Source organism: Cyprinodon tularosa, unplaced genomic scaffold, assembly GCF_016077235.1.
Source record: "Cyprinodon tularosa strain WSP-4 unplaced genomic scaffold, ASM1607723v1 ctg29, whole genome shotgun sequence".
Classification (NCBI taxonomy): domain Eukaryota; kingdom Metazoa; phylum Chordata; class Actinopteri; order Cyprinodontiformes; family Cyprinodontidae; genus Cyprinodon; species Cyprinodon tularosa.
In genome coordinates this window covers 1,170,355-1,192,730 of record NW_024038996.1, presented here as the reverse complement: position 1 = coordinate 1,192,730, position 22,376 = coordinate 1,170,355, and the positions used below count along the sequence as shown (strand labels likewise).

The following is a 22,376-nucleotide window of genomic DNA, read 5'->3' as shown; positions in this document are numbered from 1 at the left end:
AGACATAATATTGGACCATGCAAAACAGATTTGCCTTCACAAAGCCGCAGAAGGGCAACATGTATGTAAAAAAAGTAAACAAGTACATTATTTTTTGTTTCTATAAGTGTTTTTATAATGTTTTTTGTTGTTGGTATTCATATAAATGTACTGGTGTGATACCTTACAGTAGCATATGTTTGATTGCTTTTTGGTATATGTCTATTTTGAATTTATAACCCCCACCATGGAGAGAAATCCACCAGCCGCCACTGCTAGCATCTATAGAAGAGTTGCAAGAAGAAAGCTGTTGTTGAGAGAAAATCAACTTCAATTTACAGTGTATCACATGCCATGTAGCTGTGGGGAACACTTTCCTTCAACAGCAATGGTAAAATTGCTCAAAGTGAATAGGAAGATGGATGGAGGTAAAAACAGGGCACTCTTAGGAGAAAACATATCAGAGGCTCTGAAATAAATGAGTGGGGTGTATGTTTATATTCCTGCAGGACAAAGATGGTAAACCTAAAACCAGATCCTAGATCAAGGCATTTTAATGAAAGAATGATCAAATCATCATTCACACATAAATCCAAAGGAAAAATTCTAGCAAAGCTTGAAGCCTAGCGCCTAGAGATGCGCTAAATTAAACCTCACCAAGCGTGAATAAGGAGAATTGATAAAAAAAAATCTGTTTATCTGTGCTTTGATAGTAATTAAATTGGTTCTACATAGGATTTACTTAGGGAGGCTAAAACATACAAGCACACTACCCATCTCACTAGGATTTTTATTTGTTACCCCACAAAAGCAGAAAAACGTGAATAACTTTCCTTCCACTTTACATATTTGCATTATATTGTGTTGGTCAAACACATGAAGAAACAAAACAAATTCTGAGAGAAACTGTTTTTGTACATCACTTTAGATTGAACTAAATATGTGAAATATGCTGGTGAAGATTATGTCATCCAGGTATGTTAATATGTGAAACAAATCTTAAGTGTAGTTGTTTAATCTAGAAAAAGACAATCTGAACATTTGTTATTATTTGTTAGTTCCAAACGTATGCTTGCTATGTCAAAAAACATCAAATTTGATCCCACCCTACCTTTGGTGGCCACCCGAACACAGTCGATCTTTGTTTCCTGTCAAAACAGATAAAAAAAGAGAGAGAAAGAGGAAAAGTTGAAGAAGAAGAGGATCACAGGTTACTATCAAAACACAAAGGGACACATGACAGCAACAACATGCTTCCAGAGAACCTGTGGTTGCAAAGAAACAGCATGCTCAGTGTCCTGCTGGCCCCTATCATCTGTTGAGCTCAATGACTGTGACACAAAAATGCAGCTAAGCGAGAGGGCCCACAGCACAGATTAGAGGTGCTGAGCTGCTGATTTGTCAACCAACAGCGATCCGTCGGCAGCTCGCGGCTCAAGGTGGTCAGCCGCTGTGGAGAAAGCAGTGCCCTGTGACAGGCGACACCAACCCACCAAGCAGGGATGCAGCATGAAGCATCAGGGAGATGTTCAGAATAGGAAATGGAGTTTCTGCTCTGACAACGGCCTTCCAAAACTCCAGCACTTACTGATGGCGAAGAAGTTTGCTGTCAAAAATAAAAGGTCTGGTGAATGGGGAAAAAAGGGCAGAAATGGGGATCTGATGAGAAATGTAACACAAAAGACCGGAGTGCTGTGTCGCTGCATTTGTCCCTCAAGCTGTCCAGTGAGCAGGTAACATTTAGAGGCCATGAGAGGTTTAATGACAAGAAACCAAGGAAAAAAAATACAGCACCCTTCATGCAACATCTGAGATTATTACTGTAGCTTTTAAGCTGTCAGATGGTCTTTTTATAGGCAATGTCATGAAATGTCATATTGAATTTTTTTACTGGAACTAAGGCTAAGGAAATTCTAGTTATGAGTGTTGCACACCTTTAAGTGCTTCCTATGTCTAAAAGACACTAATTAAAGCTCCAAGGACGCTCTATTGACAGCAAAGGCTTGAGAAAAGAAAGTTGCCACTGTTAACCAAATACATTGCATATATTAATGTCAGAAAGTCTACTTCATAATCACAGAGCTGTGAGCAGCAGCTCCAGTTAGAAGTTTCTATCCACCCATCATCAATATCAATGTCCAATTAACTTAAATCAGGAGTTAGCAAACTTTACAACACAAAGAATTATTTTTCCCTAATTTTTAATAAATAGAAGAGCTGTTAAACTTTCATAACCATTTAAAAAAAGCAAGCTTATTAGGTTTTCTGTATAAACTGATCATGTTTTATAGAGTTCTTTCAGCTGCTCCCCTATTCAGTGATCCCCACAGCAAGTCCTCACAACTTGCACTCAAACCTGGCAATCTTTTAAACCAGATGACCCCTAAAGATGCAACCAAGATTCAAACATGTGAACTTAGTCTGCTACACCTTCATGTTTTAAGCAACAAGACGTTTACTTCAAAACTTGTTTTAATAAGTGTTTGGTAAGTCAAATCGATGTCCTGTTGAAACATCAAGCTGTGTCAAAGTTACAGCAATCCATCATTGATTTATAGTAAAGCTGACAAATAGGAAGAAACTCTTCCTTTTTAATTCCAAAAACTTTGTGCAATGCATCAATAACAGGCTTGACACGTCTCTGAACTACGTTCTTGTTATTGTGGCCAAACACCTTCATCTTTGTCTAATCTCTTTCTCCTGAAGGTGTGCAGCTCTTTCATGGTGTTGCAGCCATTGTTACGCCAGACAGGTTTTCCAGCAGGTTCCAGTTTATTATAGACAAGCTTATTATGTACAAGAGCCTTGGTTCTTTCCAGGTTGCTGTTGAACATCACAACCAATATACTTTCATTTTGAAATACAAGTTTTTCTAAGTTTTTTTTTTCAATTTGGACATTATTAAATTCTTTTACATAATAATGTTGTTAAATAAACATAAAAACTTGTTTTAGAAGGAATAAAGTATTTTAATATACACAAAGAATGGCACAGAGGTCAACTAGTTGTTTAATTTATGGGGTATATTTAAAAGCTCTGAGCTCAAAACGGGAAAGAAAACATTATCACATATTTAATAAAGAATAGTCTTCCTGTAGAATTACAATAGAAGCTTGGGATGCTATACAAAGTGTCTGGTTGATGAGCAATTTGCTAATGAGAAGGACTAATGAAATATAAATAAGTAGATAGGAGTTGTGTATGTGGTGCTGTATGGTTCAAAGCAACTCAGTTCTTTTCTGGTAAATTACCTGGCCGTGGAAAAACAACACTTCAAATGTTTATCAGTTCAAATAATGAGGATGAGCAACTGAAGTTTTGACTGGAGCGGTGAGCCAGCAGACTCTTCCTGCACATCACTCCACAAACTGACTTATATCTGTCAGTGCTTTAGTCTCAAGAGCAAGCTTTGCTAATTTGATTCAGCTGTGTCTTGTGTTATTTGTATTGCCTCTTTAAAGACGTGCTAGTGTTGCTCAAGGAGGCTGTTTATGGTGATTCTCATTCAGAACACAATCGGAGGGACTCTTGAAGCCAAATCCTAGCGAGCTGCACATGGGAGGGCCCCTCGAAGTGGCACTTGATGACAGCAGCTATGACCTGCTACCCCCTCCACAATCTCAACTCACACACTTAACTGCAGATTGGATCTTAAATGCTGTTTGTTAACAGTTTCTGTGTTTGTGTGGGTTTTGTCAAGAGGTTTCCAAGGAAAAGGCAGGAAAATGGATGGAGGCGGGGGTGCCACGACACGCATCCCTGAATTTGAAGCTTGACCCTGCTGTAAGCTGCTAGGCCTGCAGTCTCTGCTCTTTGCGCGCTGCATAAGAAGTCTGCATAAAACTGCTGGATGCAAAGCTGTCTGCTCCTATTAGCGCTTACTGTGTAGCTAACAGCTGAAGTTAAAATGTTGTTGATGCTTCACTTTTATTTAAATCTACCTTGATGCTATTCAGAAGAACAAATTAGAAGATGAAATGTGTTTGGCAATTAAAACAAGTTGTTTTATATAAAAAAAGAATTTGTTCAAGGCGTAAATTACAAAGTAAATCATGTTCAAAGCTTTGATTTCTTTTCTAATTGTGCTCATCAGTTTGATTCTCATTCATGTTGATTATATTAAGAACAACAAATGAGATTTTCTCTCAATTATGCTAATCTGATTATGTTGTTACTCATTTTCAGACAGTTAATAGTGTATTTGCAAAAACCTGAGCAAGCTGGACTGGCAGTGGTTTTGTTTTTATTTTCTTAATAACCAATAAGGTCTTCATATATTCATTAATATTTCTATGTAAATATCCATACATTTGAGACTCCTTCTGAAGTAAAGTTCAATAAGTGTTTATCTGAAGGCAATAAACCAACTACTGAAAATGTGTTTCTTATTTTGTAATTTCCTTAATGGATAGCATTCTAATTTTTGCAGGAAAGTTTAATTATTACAGTGTACATAAGTAAAATAAGATATACAATCAGTCATCTCTAAGGTTCTCTGTTATTTGGAAGGACTTGAAATCAAATGCATTGTAATTTATATTGATCCTGACAATACAAGCTTTAAGTTATCTAATTTGCAGTAAATTTGTCCAATAATGGATTAATGGTCATGTTTTATACCAATAAAACAGTTGGAAAGAAAAAAGATAGAAAAAGAAATAAATTAATTAAACCAAATGGATTAAAAATACATGGAAATAAATAAAAATACATTGAGAAGAAAAATCTGAAAATAGTCATACATATAAAAACAAAAGAACTCATAAAATAAAAATATAAACTTTGCACTTGAATAAAATACAATAAGAAAATATTAAATAAGCATGTTTTCAAAACATACGCAGGAAAATGAATAATATCAAATTACAAAGTACAAAGCAAACAAAGTAAAATAAAATTAATTGAACAAAAAGAAATAAAATACTGATTTAGTTTAGGCATTCTTGTCTAGAAGTTACAGTAAAACAAACTTTAAAAAAAAATTGTCAAATACCCACCCCATTGGCAGTGCTGACAGCCTGGTAGTAGACACTGTAGCTCTTCTGTGGCAGTAGGGGGGCATTCCAGTAGCCATTGTAGGTCTTGTTGTCACCCACAATAAAGGGCTGGGGGGAATGGATGCCGGCCGCGGGGAACTGAGCAGTGAAGTAGTACTGCGAGTTCAGAAGTGTTGCATTCTGGAAATGGATGGGAACTGGGTAGCAGCGTAGGATTTCAGCGGTGCCCCGTGCTCTGCGTGGACGTTCCTCCTCCACCACCACCTGGTACACACTGCAACCAGAGAAAGCACTCAGAATTAAGGGACTACAGTGGACTGGTTCAATGCCCCCAGCCCAGTCATAACACTTTCACAAGTACAGTGCAATAAAATTCTCTCTCTGCATTTAACTCATCCCCTTGGGGAGCAGTGGGCCGTCATTGTGCGGCGCCCGGGAGCTGTGTGGGGGTAAGGTTCTTTGGTCAGGGACCCAGAGTGGAAGTCTGTGGGAGTGGGGCTCAAAGTCAGAACCTCAGGATTCCAAGCTCTGTGCCCTAACCAATAGGTCGCCACTCCCCACTAATGCTGCTGGAAACATATCTACTTTTCTCTTTTCGTTTTTCTAAAGGGTGAACATTTTTGTTAATAAGAAAGTTGTACATTTGTTTATTCTCACAGAATCCCACCCTGTAAATTGTAAAATAATTTTAAGCAGTCTCTCCAAAGAAAAAAAAAAAAAGTAATTTCATTGAAAAGACAAAAGAATACATCGAGAAAACATATGAGCAGTGACAAAAGGAAGGGGTTGATTTTTTTTTTTTGCGTTTTTCTTTTTAATCTTTCAATGACTGAAAAGGTTAACAGCTCCTTCCTTTTCCCCACTGCTCAGGCAGTGTGGTTAGCTGAACCAAAACTGCAGCTTTGTGTGTCCCTGACAGAGATGACATTGTCTCTGAGCCGGCCACTTAGTTTGAGGGAGAGGCTGTCTTATAGCTCACAATGTTAGTATGCATCACACATCAACCTGTTAAATCTATTGAGTCGCTGAGTGACAAAGAGTCTGTTTACAACCTGCCACAGAGAATAAGCAGGCCTGATTGGGGACGAGTGCTTATCTCTAAAAGAGCAGAAAACAGATATTGAGACCCAACGTGGAGCTGAGTTATATAACTGACCGATCATTAAGCTCTTTATATCATAAATCAATAAGTTAAAAAACATTGAAAAGGTGGCTCAGCCCCAGGTGCCTTTCATAAGGCAATGCTAAAACTGTGCTATGATACTCATTCTCCCGTCCTTATCAATGCTTACGGATCATCTCTGAAAAAAAGGAAGGCCTGAAATAGTAATTTCTTTTGTGTTGGGTGGAGGGTTCACTAAGAACATGTATGTATGGACAGACGGACGGAATAACGAATTATTGGACAAATGGAGCGAAAGGAGGATTTATACATGGATTAATATACAGAAATCTCTACTATAGAGATGTTTGGACGGATAAACGGATGCACATTGTCAGCAACACAGAGATAAAACATTAATGCAATGATTATGTGACTCATGATATAGAAGTCTGTGTTCGTAACACCATACCCATCAGAACAGTGAGGTCCCTCCCCAATAATAAACCCTGGATCACCAGTGCTCTCAAGGAGGTATCAGACCCTATGTTGTTCTATGCTTAGTGGAAATGCTATCCTATCCTTAAACCCTAAAGTGGGTTTGGGTGACCATGAATATTGACAAATTCTATCTTTGCTCATGTAGCTTTATTGCCAAACTGTGTGGAAGCCCTGCAGATGATCAATTGTCTCCCTTGGATGGTAGTGGCTGACTAAGTATCCCCTTGTGTGTACAGTAGATGCTCTTTAACCCTGCAGTTTATCAAAAGGGTCTTGCGGTGTCATTAGAAAGTCTCTTCTTTGCTCTCAGTGGGTGTGTCCCCAATTCCTTAGAGCTCTCCTATTTGGCAACATTGCGGGGATGTAATGAAATATTTAATCCTGCTCAGAGTCTGCAGGAGAAATCAGCCCTTAATTACTGTACCCTATTGAGAGTGGAGGTCAAAGGGCAGGTAGGGATGGTACATCTGGAGCTGCTTAAGTAGCTTGAGAGCAGCAGAGAAATGACTGATTAGTCTGGATAGAAGTCTTAGCCAAAACATTCATTCTGATTCTGCAGAACATCTGTTTAAACAAACTATGGATGTTAAGTGGTGAGAAAATATACTCTGTAATATTTATTCTTGCCTTCTTTTTATACCTAAAATGTTTCAATAACACATTTATATATAAAAAAAATCAATTATTCAATTTAACTGAAGGAGCCTATTCAGCCACCAGTTCTTCATAAACCACACTTTAGTCTTGCAGTACAAAATAATCCAATAGTACCTCAAGACTTATTAAAAAACAAAATTAGGTTTCTGTAGTGGAATAGTTAGAGTCTGGATTTACATGCAGCTCAGAAGGTGTGGTGTAACCTTAAATACACCACATCATTTAAAACTGAAAACCCAACCGAGGTTCTTAAATGAAATTTAAAAATGAACAGATATTTTCTTTCATTGTTGTTAAGATACATTTACAGTTGTTGCACATGCTTAAGGCAGTTTTATAATAATTCTAACATATGGGACGAGATTATTTTTGGATAGCTTTACCCAGTTAATAAATAAAAACTTCATCAAATCATTTTGTTGATGTCAATTCAACTTACTATGATGGGAAATCATCAAGCTTGTTGTATTATAAATCAATGAGTAAAAAAAACTGTCAAAGCTCACCCCAGGTGTCGTTTTATAATCTGACGGTATGACTGAGCTATAACCTACTAACAGACACAGTTTGAACAGATTTGCTTTCCTTCCGCAGGCTAATTAAAAAGTGCCAAAAGCTATAAGGTTCTAAGGGGAAGTAGATTATGCTTGTAATGTGAAAATCTGTATCAGTTGTTCCCCTATTGCAACAGGAATCTATATTCAGTTCATAATAAATGATATAACAAAGGTTTAGATGCTTTAAACAAGCTAAAGTGGCTCCTGCGGTTGTTGTTGGTATCAAATGCATTAACCTTTTTATGTTCCCCTAATTGCTGCCAACTTGCTAATAAGCGTTGAAGAAGTTGACACTTTGTCACTTCTTGCTGAGTTCACAGTTTTCATTATGAGTCATTATGACAGACCCGAGACGTTTTAGTCAGTTTCTTGATTTAATGTGACACAGCAACAAACAATAGATGGTCTACAAGGGCTCTGATAGCAGGAGCTAAAATCTCATAGAACTGGGATATTTTTCAAACTGTTGTTTAACGTATTCTTATGCAAAGAAAAGTAAAATGCCTTTCAGCACAGGTTTGTAGCGACTTTAAGCTAAAAGACTAATAAACTGTAAAACTTCTGGTAGATAACAGCAGTAGAAACTGCTTTTTGAAATTATACAATATAATTATTATAAATAAATAAATAAATAAAAGCTGTTTCCAGTATACCATACATAATCATCAAGCATTCAGAGCTGATTTCTTTCCTCATGCAGTTGGAAACTGGTGTGTTTTCCATCTTATTACAACATTAAGGTTAATTTGAAGCTTTAGTTTTGCTTATATATGCAAGACTTAATGCACATGTCTGTGTCTGTGTGTATTTAGTGCCATTACATTTGGAGAAAAAGGGCAGAAATAGAAGCCGGAACAAAATGATTTGATGTGTGCACATTGCCTGTTTTTATTTGAGGACAAGTTATTCGGCTAATTTTTTGTTACTTCTAACTAGATTACTTATGCTAATCCCCCTTAAAGCTTTGAAATTACATTTGAATTAAATGCTATTTGTTTTTATACAATCAAATTACTATTTAGTCCAAAGTACAGCATGATTAGTAACTGGAAAATTAAAGGAATTGTTCTTCATAAATTCTTAGGGAAAAGTGAAAATTAGTAGCTAATGTGTAGTAACCATAACATGATTTTATTTTAGAAATTCTGAACATGTTCCTATTTTAGAATTCATATTAACCCATTAGAACTTTAATATTAATTCAAACTTAATCAAGAATGTAATAGATGTTTAATCAAAGGTCAGACTAGATTAAATTTAAGCACAGCTACATTCACAGTCTTTTAGGATTTACCAGGCAGAGTTTGGTAATATTAATGGTTTAACTCAATTGTAATGATAAACCCATTCTATGGTCACCTTTTTCGTTCACATTATTTTACTGCGGTGCGAAGCCCAGAGGCACTCAAAATAGCATTTAGAAATAAAAAAATAAAAGAACAATGATAAACTTAAAAGTCAGAAAAAAAACAACTTATCTTAAAGACTTTAAAACCGTTGAAAACAAAATTTTTCTTTTGGTATTCATATATTTCCACTAGATATTTTATGAGGGCGAGTACACTGAGTGAAGGTTGTATTTGTAAAGAACTGTATTTGCTGCTTTTTGGGGGGTCATTTGACATTTTACTGTTACATTTAATGTAAAGTAGAATAAAGTCACATTTTTCCAGCATCAGTGAAAACCAGTCACAAGCCCAGTTTCTATTCTCTGGAAGTAATAGAAAGGATTTTGGACAATCCCCACTGGACACTAATAGAGAATCTGTAGATGGAACTAAACATAATGGTTATAGATTGGTGTAAAGTTTTTTTCCCCATTAATTAAAGATTCAGTCCCATTAAGAAAAAAAAACAAAAAAAATACATCTGAAATCTGCCAGTGGTAGAAAAAAAAAGTTTGACTTTACATAAATCAGTTTAGCATTTATCATCATAGTACGACCTGCAATGACATGCTTATTCTGTAGTGCACTTTGTTGCCATGGTTCCTGAGGTCAGACACACCTGGATTAATCAGTCTGACCAGCAATGAAAGAAAGGAAACAAAGAAATAGGCTGAAGTTCAGGAAGTAGTGGAGTTGGGCATATAGCCCATTGCTGTAGTATTATTTTTCAAGGTTGTTGTTATTATGCCCATGTGTTCGATATGTTTAAGGGGAAAGCCTTAGCAAAAATAAATATGACGAAAGTCTTTTAATTTAGCTAAAAGGCCAAAGATCTCAGTGTAAGTACGTTAAAATCCGTAAAGTCCATGTTTACTATCTACTATATTTTTTTAGAATTGTACATAAGCACAAAAATGAAGCAGATATAAGGTTACGTTCACCCTTGCTTGAGATCATCTGTATGATTACAAACCTTCTAAAGTCCCTCAGGAACAGAGATAAAGTGATGGCAAAGCTGGCCAAATGGAAAACTGATATCCAGAGAATCTTGTATGCTGTTCTAAGATGTCTTGTACAAGAAACCAGCAGGAGGACCTGTAGTAGTGCTGCAACCTGAACTGACACCAATTAGGCCTCTTCAGCCTCACTGCCTGCTAGAGTTAAGCTCCACAGCCATGTGACATCAACCAATTATGGTGGATTGACTTAAAATCGACTGGATTGTGACCTGAAACCCAGATTTATTTTTCATGTGGGCTAATAGGGGGAGGACTGCAGGCCGTTTGAGCAGATCAGGGCATGGCGAAGCGAAGCATTTTCAATCACTGTCTTGGGTTAATGTTAATCTGTTGCTTCTCTCTGCCTATATGTGTGATTTAGAAGCGGTCCTAAGTAACCGTTTGTCCTGACCCTGCATCCTTCCTCCATGCCTCTGTCTTTTTGCTCTTTATTTGTCCCTGGTGTCTGTGAAAGCTAATAAATTAGAAGGTGCGATAGATTAAATTTGCTGTTAAATCGTTGAAAGCTGCGAGTTGAGTCACGTTTAGGGATAGCTATTAGTTTTTGCTTTGCTATGATCAAAGAAAGTTGGGGCCTATTTTAAGATGCAAGAAAATCCCTTAACTGATATCAGGCCACGCTCAAGCAATGATAATCTAATGCTACAGGCTAGAGGAGCTGCTCAAGGCAAAGGTTATTGCAGAAATTAGAGAGGCGCTGATTTAGTGGTGTGGATGATAAGGAAAGCGTTTCAAATCACTTTTTTTCCCCCAGCAGAAGCATGTAAACATCTATTTTGATGTTACGGAGTGAGGAGGCGGATGTTGGCACTGACGAGGGGCCATTGCAAACATTAGTTTAACATGACATGACTGATAGACAGTTGAGTAATCCTCTTAAAGAAACAGTGTCCCCTCTGGTAAAAAATGTTCCCGGCTTCTCACGTTGCCTGGGAGATTAAGAGAAAAATCCAACTTAGAAATGTTACACCGATTAGCAATAACACAAATAAGAAAAAGTATATATAAACGACTATTGGTTCCCTTAGCAAATGTCTATATAATTTCAATTTTTTTTCTGCTTAAGTGAAATGGACATTCATCATTTGTTTATGCTAGTGCTATTCAGTCATACTCCTGTGAAGCTTCCCTTCCTGTGTCACACGGAAACATCTGATGCTTAAAACTCAAACGCCTGGCAGTTTATTGCCTCCTTAACCAAATCAGCATACAAGATTGCATTATCAAATCTAACTTGGTGCTGCTCTGCTCAGCATTGCAGTGGATCAGTGTCTCTCCCATGTCAACCCTTTATTTCATAAAGCATTTGGAGTTTATTTCAAGAAGTGTTTGATTTCAAAGTGAGACACCCAGCACTGTAGAAGTAGGAAAACTGAACCGAAGACCATGGATCCTACACATGCTTCATTATGTTCATTGTCCATACTTCCCCCCAACCCAAACTCCCACATAATATCTCAGTGCACAATATAAAAACATCGAGTTTGACAAATTTACAGAAAGTATTTGTCAAGGTCTGTGATGGACTGGGGACCTGTCCAGGGTGTACCCCGCCTCTCTTAATAGCTGGAGATAGGCACCAGCACCCCTCTCGACCCCGCTTGGGATAAGCGTGACAGAAAATGGATGGATTTGTCAAGGTCAGGTTTGAAACACCTTTACATTTTGTCAATTGCAAACATGGAAATATAGCTTGATTGGCAGATGGGAAAATTTATAGATACATGAGAAGAGACACAAGGAAATAATAAATTGAGGCGCATTGTTGTCAGGATAGAAAAATGAAAACCGGTGGGTGGGTGGATGGATGGATGGATGGATGGATGGATGGATGGATGGATGAATTGGTGGATGGATGGATGGATGGATGGATGAGTGGATGGATGGATGGGTGAATTGGTGGATGGATGGATGGATGAATTGGTGGATGGGTGGATGGATGGATGGATGGATGGATGGATGGGTGAATGGATGGGTGAATTGGTGGATGGGTGAATGGATGGATTGATGGATGGATGGATGGGTGAATCGGTGGATGGGTGGATGGGTGAATTGGTGGATGGGTGAATGGATGGATTGATGGATGGATGGGTGAATTGGTGGATGGGTGAATGGGTGAATTGGTGGATGGATGGATGGATGAATTGGTGGATGGGTGGATGGATGGATGGATGGATGGGTGAATGGATGGGTGAATTGGTGGATGGGTGAATGGATGGATTGATGGATGGATGGATGGGTGAATGGATGGGTGAATTGGTGGATGGGTGAATGGATGGATGGATGGATGGATGGATGGATGGATGGGTGAATTGGTGGATGGATGGATGGATGGATGGGTGAATGGATAAGTAGATGGATGGATGGGTGAATTGGTGGATGGGTGAATTAGTGGATGGATGGATGGATGGATGGATGAATGGATGGATGAATGGATGGGTGAATTGCTGGATGGGTGAATGGATGGATTGATGGATGGATGGATGGATGGGTGAATGGATGGATGAGTGGATGGATGAGTGGATGGATGGATGGATGGATGGATAGATGGATGGATGGATGAGTGGATGGATGAATGGATGGATAGATGGATGGATGGATGGATAGATGGATGGATGGATGGAAAGATGGATGGATGGATGGATTGATGGATGGATGAGTGGATGGATGGATGGATGAATGGATGGATGGATAGATGGATGTCCCATATCTAGAAAGTCCCCCTATATATCATTTTAATATTTTTAAACTGTGCAGGAACCCTTAAAATGTTGGTATTCCCTCTCTTTGGGGAATCTCTTCATCCCCAATAATCCTCAGAAAATCATTGTTTACTCCTCTGAATAAAAGCCACTTCACACTCATCTTCTGTTTTTTAAAATTAGAAAATGACCCTCACAGGCCAAAGGTAGAACACACTTAAAAAATAAATCACATAAGCATATTTTCTTGGACCGGAATCCCAATCCCTCCTGTTCGCTGCCCTTTAACATTTCCCCTCCTTTTTGCAATGCATATTTGAAAACAGGGTGCACACACAAGAAGACTGCCTGCTGGCCTTTAAGTCTTAAGAGATTGAAGAGAAGTGAGAAGGTGGGGAAAGGAGCTGGAGACCTGTGGACCTCTAAAGTTTAGATGATGAGAGGCTCTGCTGTGATCAAAGGATGCCTCAATTAGTTTTGAGCTGTGGTTGTGCCATGTGGTGAACTCAGCGGATGAATTTTTTTAATGGAATATCTTGGGAGTCATTAAACATTCATGCTCTGCAAAACTAAACATCTGTATCAAAACACATTGTTTTCATAGTCGTTCAATTATTTACAAGCACAGAGTGTGACCACATTTTAAATACATCAGATAACATTTAGTGAACGCATTACTGCCCACATTTGTCTAAGATCTGTCCATGCAATAAATATCCTAAACTAAATTCTATTCTTCTTATCTTATTCTTGATTTTATCTTTTCTTTTGGTGTGCTCCCTTTTCAGTGGTAAACAGTTAAGCAACCCAGTGTTCTAATGAGTGGAAGCTCCAATTTTCTGAGCTTCTGTTAATTATAATTAGAGCTCAGTAATTACTGCACAGAAAGAATGGCAGCCTGCGTAAAGCCATCTGAATTGTACCTGAGAGAAAATTAAAAAGCCATCACTCTGTCTTACTTGCTTGGGCTTCCACGTCTGTTGGCCGGCATTTATCTGGACAGCTGCACATATGGTAAACATGAGCTGACAAGCCTGACTAAAGATCTCCAGGCTGTAATCTTTAAAGGACCCACATGAGCTGATAGTGTAAAATTGAGTTTTACAGCCAGTCCAAGTGTTTGTCACTATCCTTCCAGCGCTGCAAAGCAATATGCAAAAGGTCACAATGAGAGAATTTACTTGTTATCTGAGCATCCTGAAGTGATTGACAAAAGTACTCATTTGACCTTAGTAGTTTTTTTCACAGTTTGTCACATTCTAACCAAAAGCTTCAATGTTTTATTTTGTAGACCATTATACTAAATCTAAATAATTGTGATGAGGACAGAAATTGATGCATGGTCTCCAAACCTAAATCTTAAACTATGATGCCCCTATTTAACCCAAACCCCAGTTAGAAAATTAAAGCTCTGTACAAGTATTGAACCACCAGATGTTAAAATAATTGCCCATTCTTCTTTGCAAAGTAGCTCAACCTTAGTCAGATTGAACTGTACATTTCATTACATCATTGGTTCTTTCCAGTTTAAATTTTTATACAGATTTCTTCAAATATCTACGGTGGCCCTGAAGTGCAAACTGCAACTACAAATCTAAAAGCGCAACTACATTAAGGAAATCGCAACTACATTAAGAAAAACAAAACTACATAAAGCAAAGCGCAACTACATTAAGAAAAACAAAACTACATAAAGCAAAGCGCAACTACATTAAGGAAATCGCAACTACATAAAGCAAAGCGCAACTACATTAAGAAAAACAAAACTACATAAAGCAAAGCGCAACTACATTAAGGAAAACACAATTACATTAACCTACCGGAAAAGGAAGGTACCAGTGGGAAACATGAGACATCGCTGATTGGACGACGGCGCCGTTTGACCCTTGAACCGGAAGTTGCGTCGTCTGAACGGTCCAGCTTCTTTTAAGTGTGTCTTCAGTGTCCGCAAACTAACTGAAATTTCGTGATTAGTCTTGAGCATATCCAGTATCCCCTCGTACGTATGTCCTGATTCAAAATACTCCTGGATAACAGCAGCTATGTTTGGGGCGCCGACAATATCCATATTTTCAAAAGCCGCAGCAGGCAAATCAAACATGTTCGAAATTCAGTCGGGTGTTGTAGGTTCGCATAAGAGAGTCAGGCTCCACAGTGGGAAAACACGCATTATAAGTTTTAAACTTTTAAACCCTTCGGTTTGAGCTGTAGCTGCGTGCAACGATTGAAAATATCGCACAGTGTATTTTGGGTTTAAGTGTTGAGTGTGAATGGTTGTTTGTCCTGTTTGTCTCTGTGTTGCCCTGCGATGGACTGGCGACCTGTCCAGGGTGTACCCCTCCTCTCGCCCGTTGAAAGCTGGAGATAGGCACCAGCACCCCTCGCAACCCCAGCTAGGATAAGCATGACAGAAAATGGATGGAAGTACCTTGGCTTGACATGTATTGTGAACTGGCACTATATAAATAAACTTTTTTTTTTTACATGTTTTATCTGTAGTTTCTTTCTATTATTTATTTGTAATATTTTTCACACTAATGTGCAATAAAACTCACAGTACATGGTATTCAATGTGCATGAGGGTAAAATGAATATATTTTCCTAGATTATACAGGCTAACAAATGCGGTTAAAATTGCTTGTGCCTGAAGGATAACATTTTGTCAATTCATTTTTATGCTGAAATCGCCTTGATCCACTGCTTTCTAAGTTAGGATAATATCAAGGACAAGTAGCAAGAAATACATCTGCCAAGGCCTTTACAAGACAAAATAGAGGCTTTCACCCAATAAACTGACTTTTGAAAGGAAATACCTGAACTCTTTCCTTAATAATGAGTAATATATTCAGCATAAGCAGAGTAAATTCCCTAACTCCCCCAGAAGCCTGTGGTGGCTCAGGGTGGGCAGCATGCTACATGAAAGACACGTATAGGAGAGAGATCCTGAAGCTAGCCGTGGCTGCACCAGGCTTTGTTCTAATCTTCAAAGGCTTTGGTTCTTTTTTCACAGGATCAACATCCACAAACAAATAAAGCTCAGATGTGTACAGTAAGGAACTGAATTCCCTGGTAACGTACCCTCACGGTGGGGTATTGATAAAACAAGCTCTTTGATAATTCTTTGGCTATTGATGGTGGTTTTGTGTTGTTGTTTTTTACTTTACATTCTGCTATGATGTCTTGTACCGTGGAAGCCTACCTGACGGGTGCGCCTCTGCTCTGAGCGGGTTTCAGCAGCACGGTGACCGTGCTGTCTGTCTGGTTCAGCGAGGTTTCCTGGTCGTAGACCGGCATGGAGGGAGCTGAAGAGGAAAAAAAAAAAAAGATTTAAAAAGTTGAAAGGGAAATGAATCTGCAAGGATTTTCTTTGTATCAATGCTCTGTTTAGTCTCAATAAACATAATCACAACAAGTGTTTGCAAAGCTATTAAAGTGTGTAATTTGCATAAAAAGTGACTTCTCTATATCAAAAAAAATAATTGTGTTTCTCTGAAAAAGTTTTATTAAGGAAAGAAAACAAAACATTTTTAATACAGAAATTCAAAAATATTAAACATGATGCCCATGTTCTGAACAGTATATGCATCTAATACTAGGTCATGACTCCCATATTAAATGCTGAATCAATACAGCTTGGCCTGAAGGCAATCTGCCTGTGGGAGGAGTTAAGAACACCAAAGGTTAGGACATTTGGGTCTAATGTCTGAAATCACCTCCCTTTTACACCATCATTTTTCATAAAGTTTAGCTTGAAAGACTTTAAAGATCGGTCAAACATTGTTATACCAAAATCTACTAAAATTTTAGTTTTTTTTAACTGTGTGGGCGGGAGCCACGTCCTGTTGGAAAATAAAATCATGATTTTACTAGCATTTGTCACCAGAACAAAAACAAGAATTGTTCAACATATCCTTGCACACAGCTGCTCTGATTTTTATTTATCTTTTCCTTGACTCTAGTATTTCCTCTTAGTAGCCTTGGTGAGATGCTTCTTTTGTGTTAATGGTTGAAATGAAAGTAAGATACTTATTATTCTCTGTGTCTCTATGTTGTAGCTCATGTGATGGATACATTTGAGTGTGGTAGATCCTGCCTTCTGTATTCAGTAGGTTCTTCTGAATAACAGCTGCTTCTATTTGTAAAAGTTGCTGAAAAGGATTGAGATGTTTTCTTAACAATTTTTGTCTGTAAATGAAACCAAATCAGCTGTAAATATTGCACAGAATATTTTGAATCATCGGCACAAGGACTGGCATGGCCATTGACCCTGCTGACCTGAAATCTTGGTGGTGAACTGGGTTATGACAGGGGGGCCATAGCCCTTGGCTGTGCTAGCACGCAGGGTGAAGGAATATGTGGAGCCCGGGTAGAGGCCCGTGAACACGTGGGTGGTTTCGTTGCCCAGCTTCACAGCCTTCCCGCTCTGGTTGGAGAGGTCCAGCTCAGGGTCAAAGGAGCTCACCGCCTTATAGGATATCTAGCAAATAAAAACGACAAAAGAAAAAAACAACAACAAACTAAAAATGAATACATTCTCTGTTCTAGTTGCCCTGGAAACACCAGTTTTGTCTTAGAAAATATTTTAATTAATGAAATAAGAAATCTGTAGGGTTTAAACATTCATAATGCAAGACTATCTACTATAACAACACAGTCAGTTTATTGACCCTTTCTGTTTTCTTTGAGGCTTGAATGTAGTCCATCTTTAAATGCTTTTTCAATTGCATGACCCTGTTTTAACATCCTGTTTAGATTCACCAAAGAGCTGCATGCTTGAAATCTGTCTATGAAGTTATTTGAGTTACTATTCTTTTAAACATGAATATAAATAGTCAGTCTGCGCTGTTGGATTGCTTTGAGAAAAGCTGCATAAAATATTAATGCATGTACACATATGCATGAAAAAGGGGAGAAATGACCTGTAGAGATGATGACTATAAAAGTAGTGACATGTTTTCAAGGGAAAGATGAATCCCCCATGGTGATTTCAAAGACAGACAAAATAGCCTAATGTATTTCTCCTCCATTAATAAACACAGTGTGCTCTGGAGGAAAGCATTATTAAGGTGAGTGTTTTTGTTAATATCCATTTTGAATAATTCTGAAGTCCTCTTTTAAGAGAATGCCTCCGCACGTAAAAAGGGAAAAACCTTCATTATAATTCCAATTAAGGGACACAAAAGGAATCTGGAGTGCTGCATAATTTGTGTCCATCAAGTTTTGAAATGCTTCAAGGCTTTCTCATTTAGTCTTTGTCTGTGAAGTGAGTCTGTGATGCCAAAAACCAATATCATAACACTGCAGGCAGAGGGGTTGGAAAATGACTTCTCGACATCGGGCATGTGGACAGGTTTTTATAATCCTAATGGATCTGACAGGAAAAAAGGGACAAAATTATTTGAGCAAATAAATTTGGGGCTAATTTGAGCTGATACATTGTCTAATTTTGCTGCAGTTTCAGTTTTCCAACCTGGGGGTGGTAAATGTCCAATGTTATGTTTTTATATTATAACACATACATGATTTTCACCATTGTAAATATAATTTAACGGGAAGATTTGGAAGGAGTTAGGACAATAAGATTGTTAAGAACCAAACCAAAGAAAAAAACTCAATGGTAAGAAAATACCTCTGCCTTTGTAGAGTATGGAGTTAGAAAGTTTGACAGAGAAACTGGAATTATGTACAGATATTGAAGGTGAAATGATAGAGACAGCTCACAAAATTTAACAAGTATTAGATTCACAAGACTAACATGGAATTTTTGCCAAATTTGTCAGAAAGGCAAGTATCATTTATTTCCATCAAGCAAAGATTCAGTGAAGTAAACCATGTTGTAAAGAATCCTTTGTTAGTTTTGAACATCAGACCTGTAAACATATTGCTATTTTCATCCTCACCTCGTGTATCATGGAGGTGCTGATGCCAAAAGAAGTACTGTATACACTCTTTTTGTTACGCAGAATCAGAATAACGTTTCACTTTAATTTTAGTTGAAGAGGGTTTCAGCTCATAAGATTCCTAAAGTTTAAATTGTTTTTAAGTCAATATGTACGATTGACCTTTAACCAGCTGTATGGTCCGGATTTTTATTGCACTGTCAGGCGTCCGGCGTCATCCAGCCGGACATGTATTTGTCCTCCTTTATGAGGCACTAAGTTTGAAGAGCAGATTTTTATTTTCATTTTAATTTTTTTTGCTGGGCTGCAGCACAATATCCAATCATCAAAAATTCATCACTATCTGATCTAACAGATGATTGGCTAAGAGTGGCAGGTGTCAAATAAAGATCTGCTTGGTCACAAAAGTAAACAAGGATCAGAATTACTGATGCTAAGTATTAAAGTTAGCGTCCTGTCAAAACCAGGACGTCGTTTATTCCAGAATGGAAAAGAGCGTGAATTTATGACCAAAGGTAGTGGAGATTAATTCCATGGTTTCTGCCTCTTTGTCGATGCGATGTGGGCGTAAGCAGTCGAGGAAAAGCTGCAATTGAACGGCGTGCGAGTACGCATTAACATAAAAGTAATAAACGGGCAGCAGCGAACTCTTCAATTTTGGCTTTTACATTAAGTTTTGTTGCCAATGGATGCTAAAAGAACTTGTGCAGAGCTGCAAGGTGGACTATACTATAAAACATCACTAGTCCTACGGAAGTGTAGACTGTGACGTGAAAGTGGATTTCAGTGATTCGCCCATAGCTAAAGGGATGACCATAAAGACAGATCTGCTGCAAACACAGACACTTAAGATAAGTTCCCAAAAGACTTAGGCTCTTAAAAATAAAGCTATACTTTCAGAGCAGTTGAATGTGTTTTCTACAATCTCTTTTGTTGTTTAAAAAATATATTAGGCTATTTTATTATGAATGTTTCTTGTTAAAAATATTTTTTTGACGTTTCAGTCCACACATCTTATGCTTTGTGGTATTCTGCACTAAAGATTCATCTCGGTATTCACTTTTTAAACACCACAATGTATTAAATAAATACAAATGCTGGGAAGCAATTAATTTTTACATTTCTTTCATATTTTGTTTTATTCAGCTACAAAAGCATCCTCTTTAAACTACTAAGAATTGTACTATAAATGTGACTTTACCCGATTCTTATGTACACCGTAGTAATTTATTGATATGCCGCACAATGTCCTCCTTTTTAGTGCTATAGAAATGGCCACCCTAGTTTGGGGGCAGGGATGTCTTTAAAGGTTTTAATGCCTGCAATGACTGGACTTTCAGACCCCTGGTTTAGACCAAAAGATATGCTGCTTGAGCAACCAAGTCAAACTCAAGTGGTAAGACTTAAAGATTAATGTCCATCAAATCTTTCTGTCTGAGTTATTTTGCTCCAGCTCTTTTGCAAAGCCAAAAGTCCAGCAAAGTTAACATAGGGTATTGGCCTCAAGGGGCTTGCTACAAATATTTGCCCAAAATTTCAGTCTTTTATATACCAGGAGGTATGATAATATCATTGTCTTTGAACTTTACAGTTGTATTAAAAGAAAAAAAGAATTCCGACTTTGCACTTACTTTTTTGTTCTCCAAATTTTCAACAAATAATAGATATGTCTGCAGGAAACAACCTTTATTCTTAAACATTAGCATAAATCAAGATATTTAAACTACTAAAGGCAACTCCTCCACATCATAAAGTTATACCTGGTGCAAGCTGCTGCTTTGCAAAGTATTTTCATCCCTAACCCTCTTTTTAAAAGTAATATAATACATTTCTCTAAAAAAAACTATTGTTTTCAGTGTATAAAAACCTACAAATGCCATGATGTCAGTGACTTATGGCTTTCTCTGTCCTTTATTATGCTGTCAAAGCTTTTAAGACAGAGATTTAATTACTGCACCATATGCATATTATTATAGCCTGGGGAGGGTACTTTATAATGTGAAGCACATTTGCTCCAAGATAAATATGAGCACACCTGACAGATCACCAGTGCAGACCATGTAGCAAGCTCTGAAAGCTTTTACCTGCACTTTGAATTTTTCACAAAGACAAACAATTGAAACATGTTTCACTAAAAGCAATTACGCGCACAGCAAACATGGCAGTCTTTGTTTTCCTGCACTGATCCAGACTGAACCTATTTTATGAGTTCAATGCCTTAGAAAAGTATTTCCCTTCCTATTTGAGTTTAATGTACCTTTTGCATTTATTATGACATTTATAATTGCGCTTGAATTATATCTATATATATATATATATATATATATATATATATATATATATATATATATATACAAACTATATCTATACACTATCTATACACACTATCTATATATATATATATATAGATATAGATATATATATACATATATACCGGCCTTATCAACAAGGCCAGTGACACTGGACAATGTTTCTCTCACCCATTCAGGATTTCAGCGTTACATTAACGCACAGTCTACTGTTTGTATATAGCTTCTGTGTATATATATATATATATATATATATATATATATATATATATATATATATATATATATATATATATATATATATATATATATATATATATATATATATATATATATATATATATATATATATATATATATATATATATATATATATATATTCTATCTTATTTTGTTTTTTGTCAGCACCAACAACACCAAGTCAAATTCCAAAGTGCAAACCTACTTGGCAATAAACTTGATTCTGATTTATATACATATATAAATATACATATATATACATATATACATATATGTATGTATAATATATATATATATATATATATATATATATATATATATATATATATATATATATATATATATATATATATATATATACACTATATTGCCAAAAGTATTTGCTCACCTGCCTTGACTCACATATGAGCTTAAGTGACATCCCGTTCCTAATCCATAGGGTTCAATATGACGTCGGTCCACCCTTTGCAGCTAGAACAGCTTCAACTCTTCTGGGAAGGCTGTCCACAAGGTTTAGGAGTGTGTTTATGGGAATTTTTGACCATTCTTCCAGAAGCGCATTTGTGAGGTCGCACACTGATGTTGGACGAGAAGGCCTGGCTCTCAGTCTCCGCTCTAATTCATCCCAAAGGTGTTCTATCGGGTTGAGGTCAGGACTCTGTGCAGGCCAGTCAAGTTCATCCACACCAGACTCTGTCATCCATGTCTTTATGGACCTTGCTTTGTGCACTGGTGCACAGTCATGTTGGAAGAGGAAGGGGCCAGCTCCAAACTGTTCCCACAAAGTTGGGAGCATGGAATTGTCCAAAATGTCTTGGTATGCTGAAGCATTCAGAGTTCCTTTCACTGGAACAAAGGGGCCAAGCCCAGCTCCTGAAAAACAACCCCACACCATAATCCCCCCTCCACCAAACTTTACACTTGGCACAATGCAGTCAGACAAGTACCGTTCTCCTGGCAACCGCCAAACCCAGACCCGTCCATCAGATTGCCAGATGGAGAAGCGCGATTCGTCACTCCAGAGA

At 37.5% G+C, this 22,376-nt stretch overlaps 1 protein-coding gene across 11 annotated transcripts in view; it reads right to left on the bottom strand.

Annotated features, from left to right (window-relative positions):
* Nucleotides 1–22,376, bottom strand: part of LOC119787187 (receptor-type tyrosine-protein phosphatase mu-like) — a 237,019-nt gene that overhangs the window by 93,394 nt on the left and 121,249 nt on the right. For all 11 annotated transcript variants that reach the window (XM_038290846.1, XM_038290847.1, XM_038290848.1 and 8 more), the window contains exons 10-13: nucleotides 17,178–17,379; nucleotides 16,102–16,204; nucleotides 4,977–5,250; nucleotides 1,091–1,127 (exon numbers count right to left, since the gene is read on the bottom strand). In XM_038290846.1, the coding sequence (XP_038146774.1) occupies nucleotides 1,091–1,127; nucleotides 4,977–5,250; nucleotides 16,102–16,204; nucleotides 17,178–17,379 (616 nt within the window). The remainder of the gene's footprint in view (nucleotides 1–1,090; nucleotides 1,128–4,976; nucleotides 5,251–16,101; nucleotides 16,205–17,177; nucleotides 17,380–22,376) is intronic.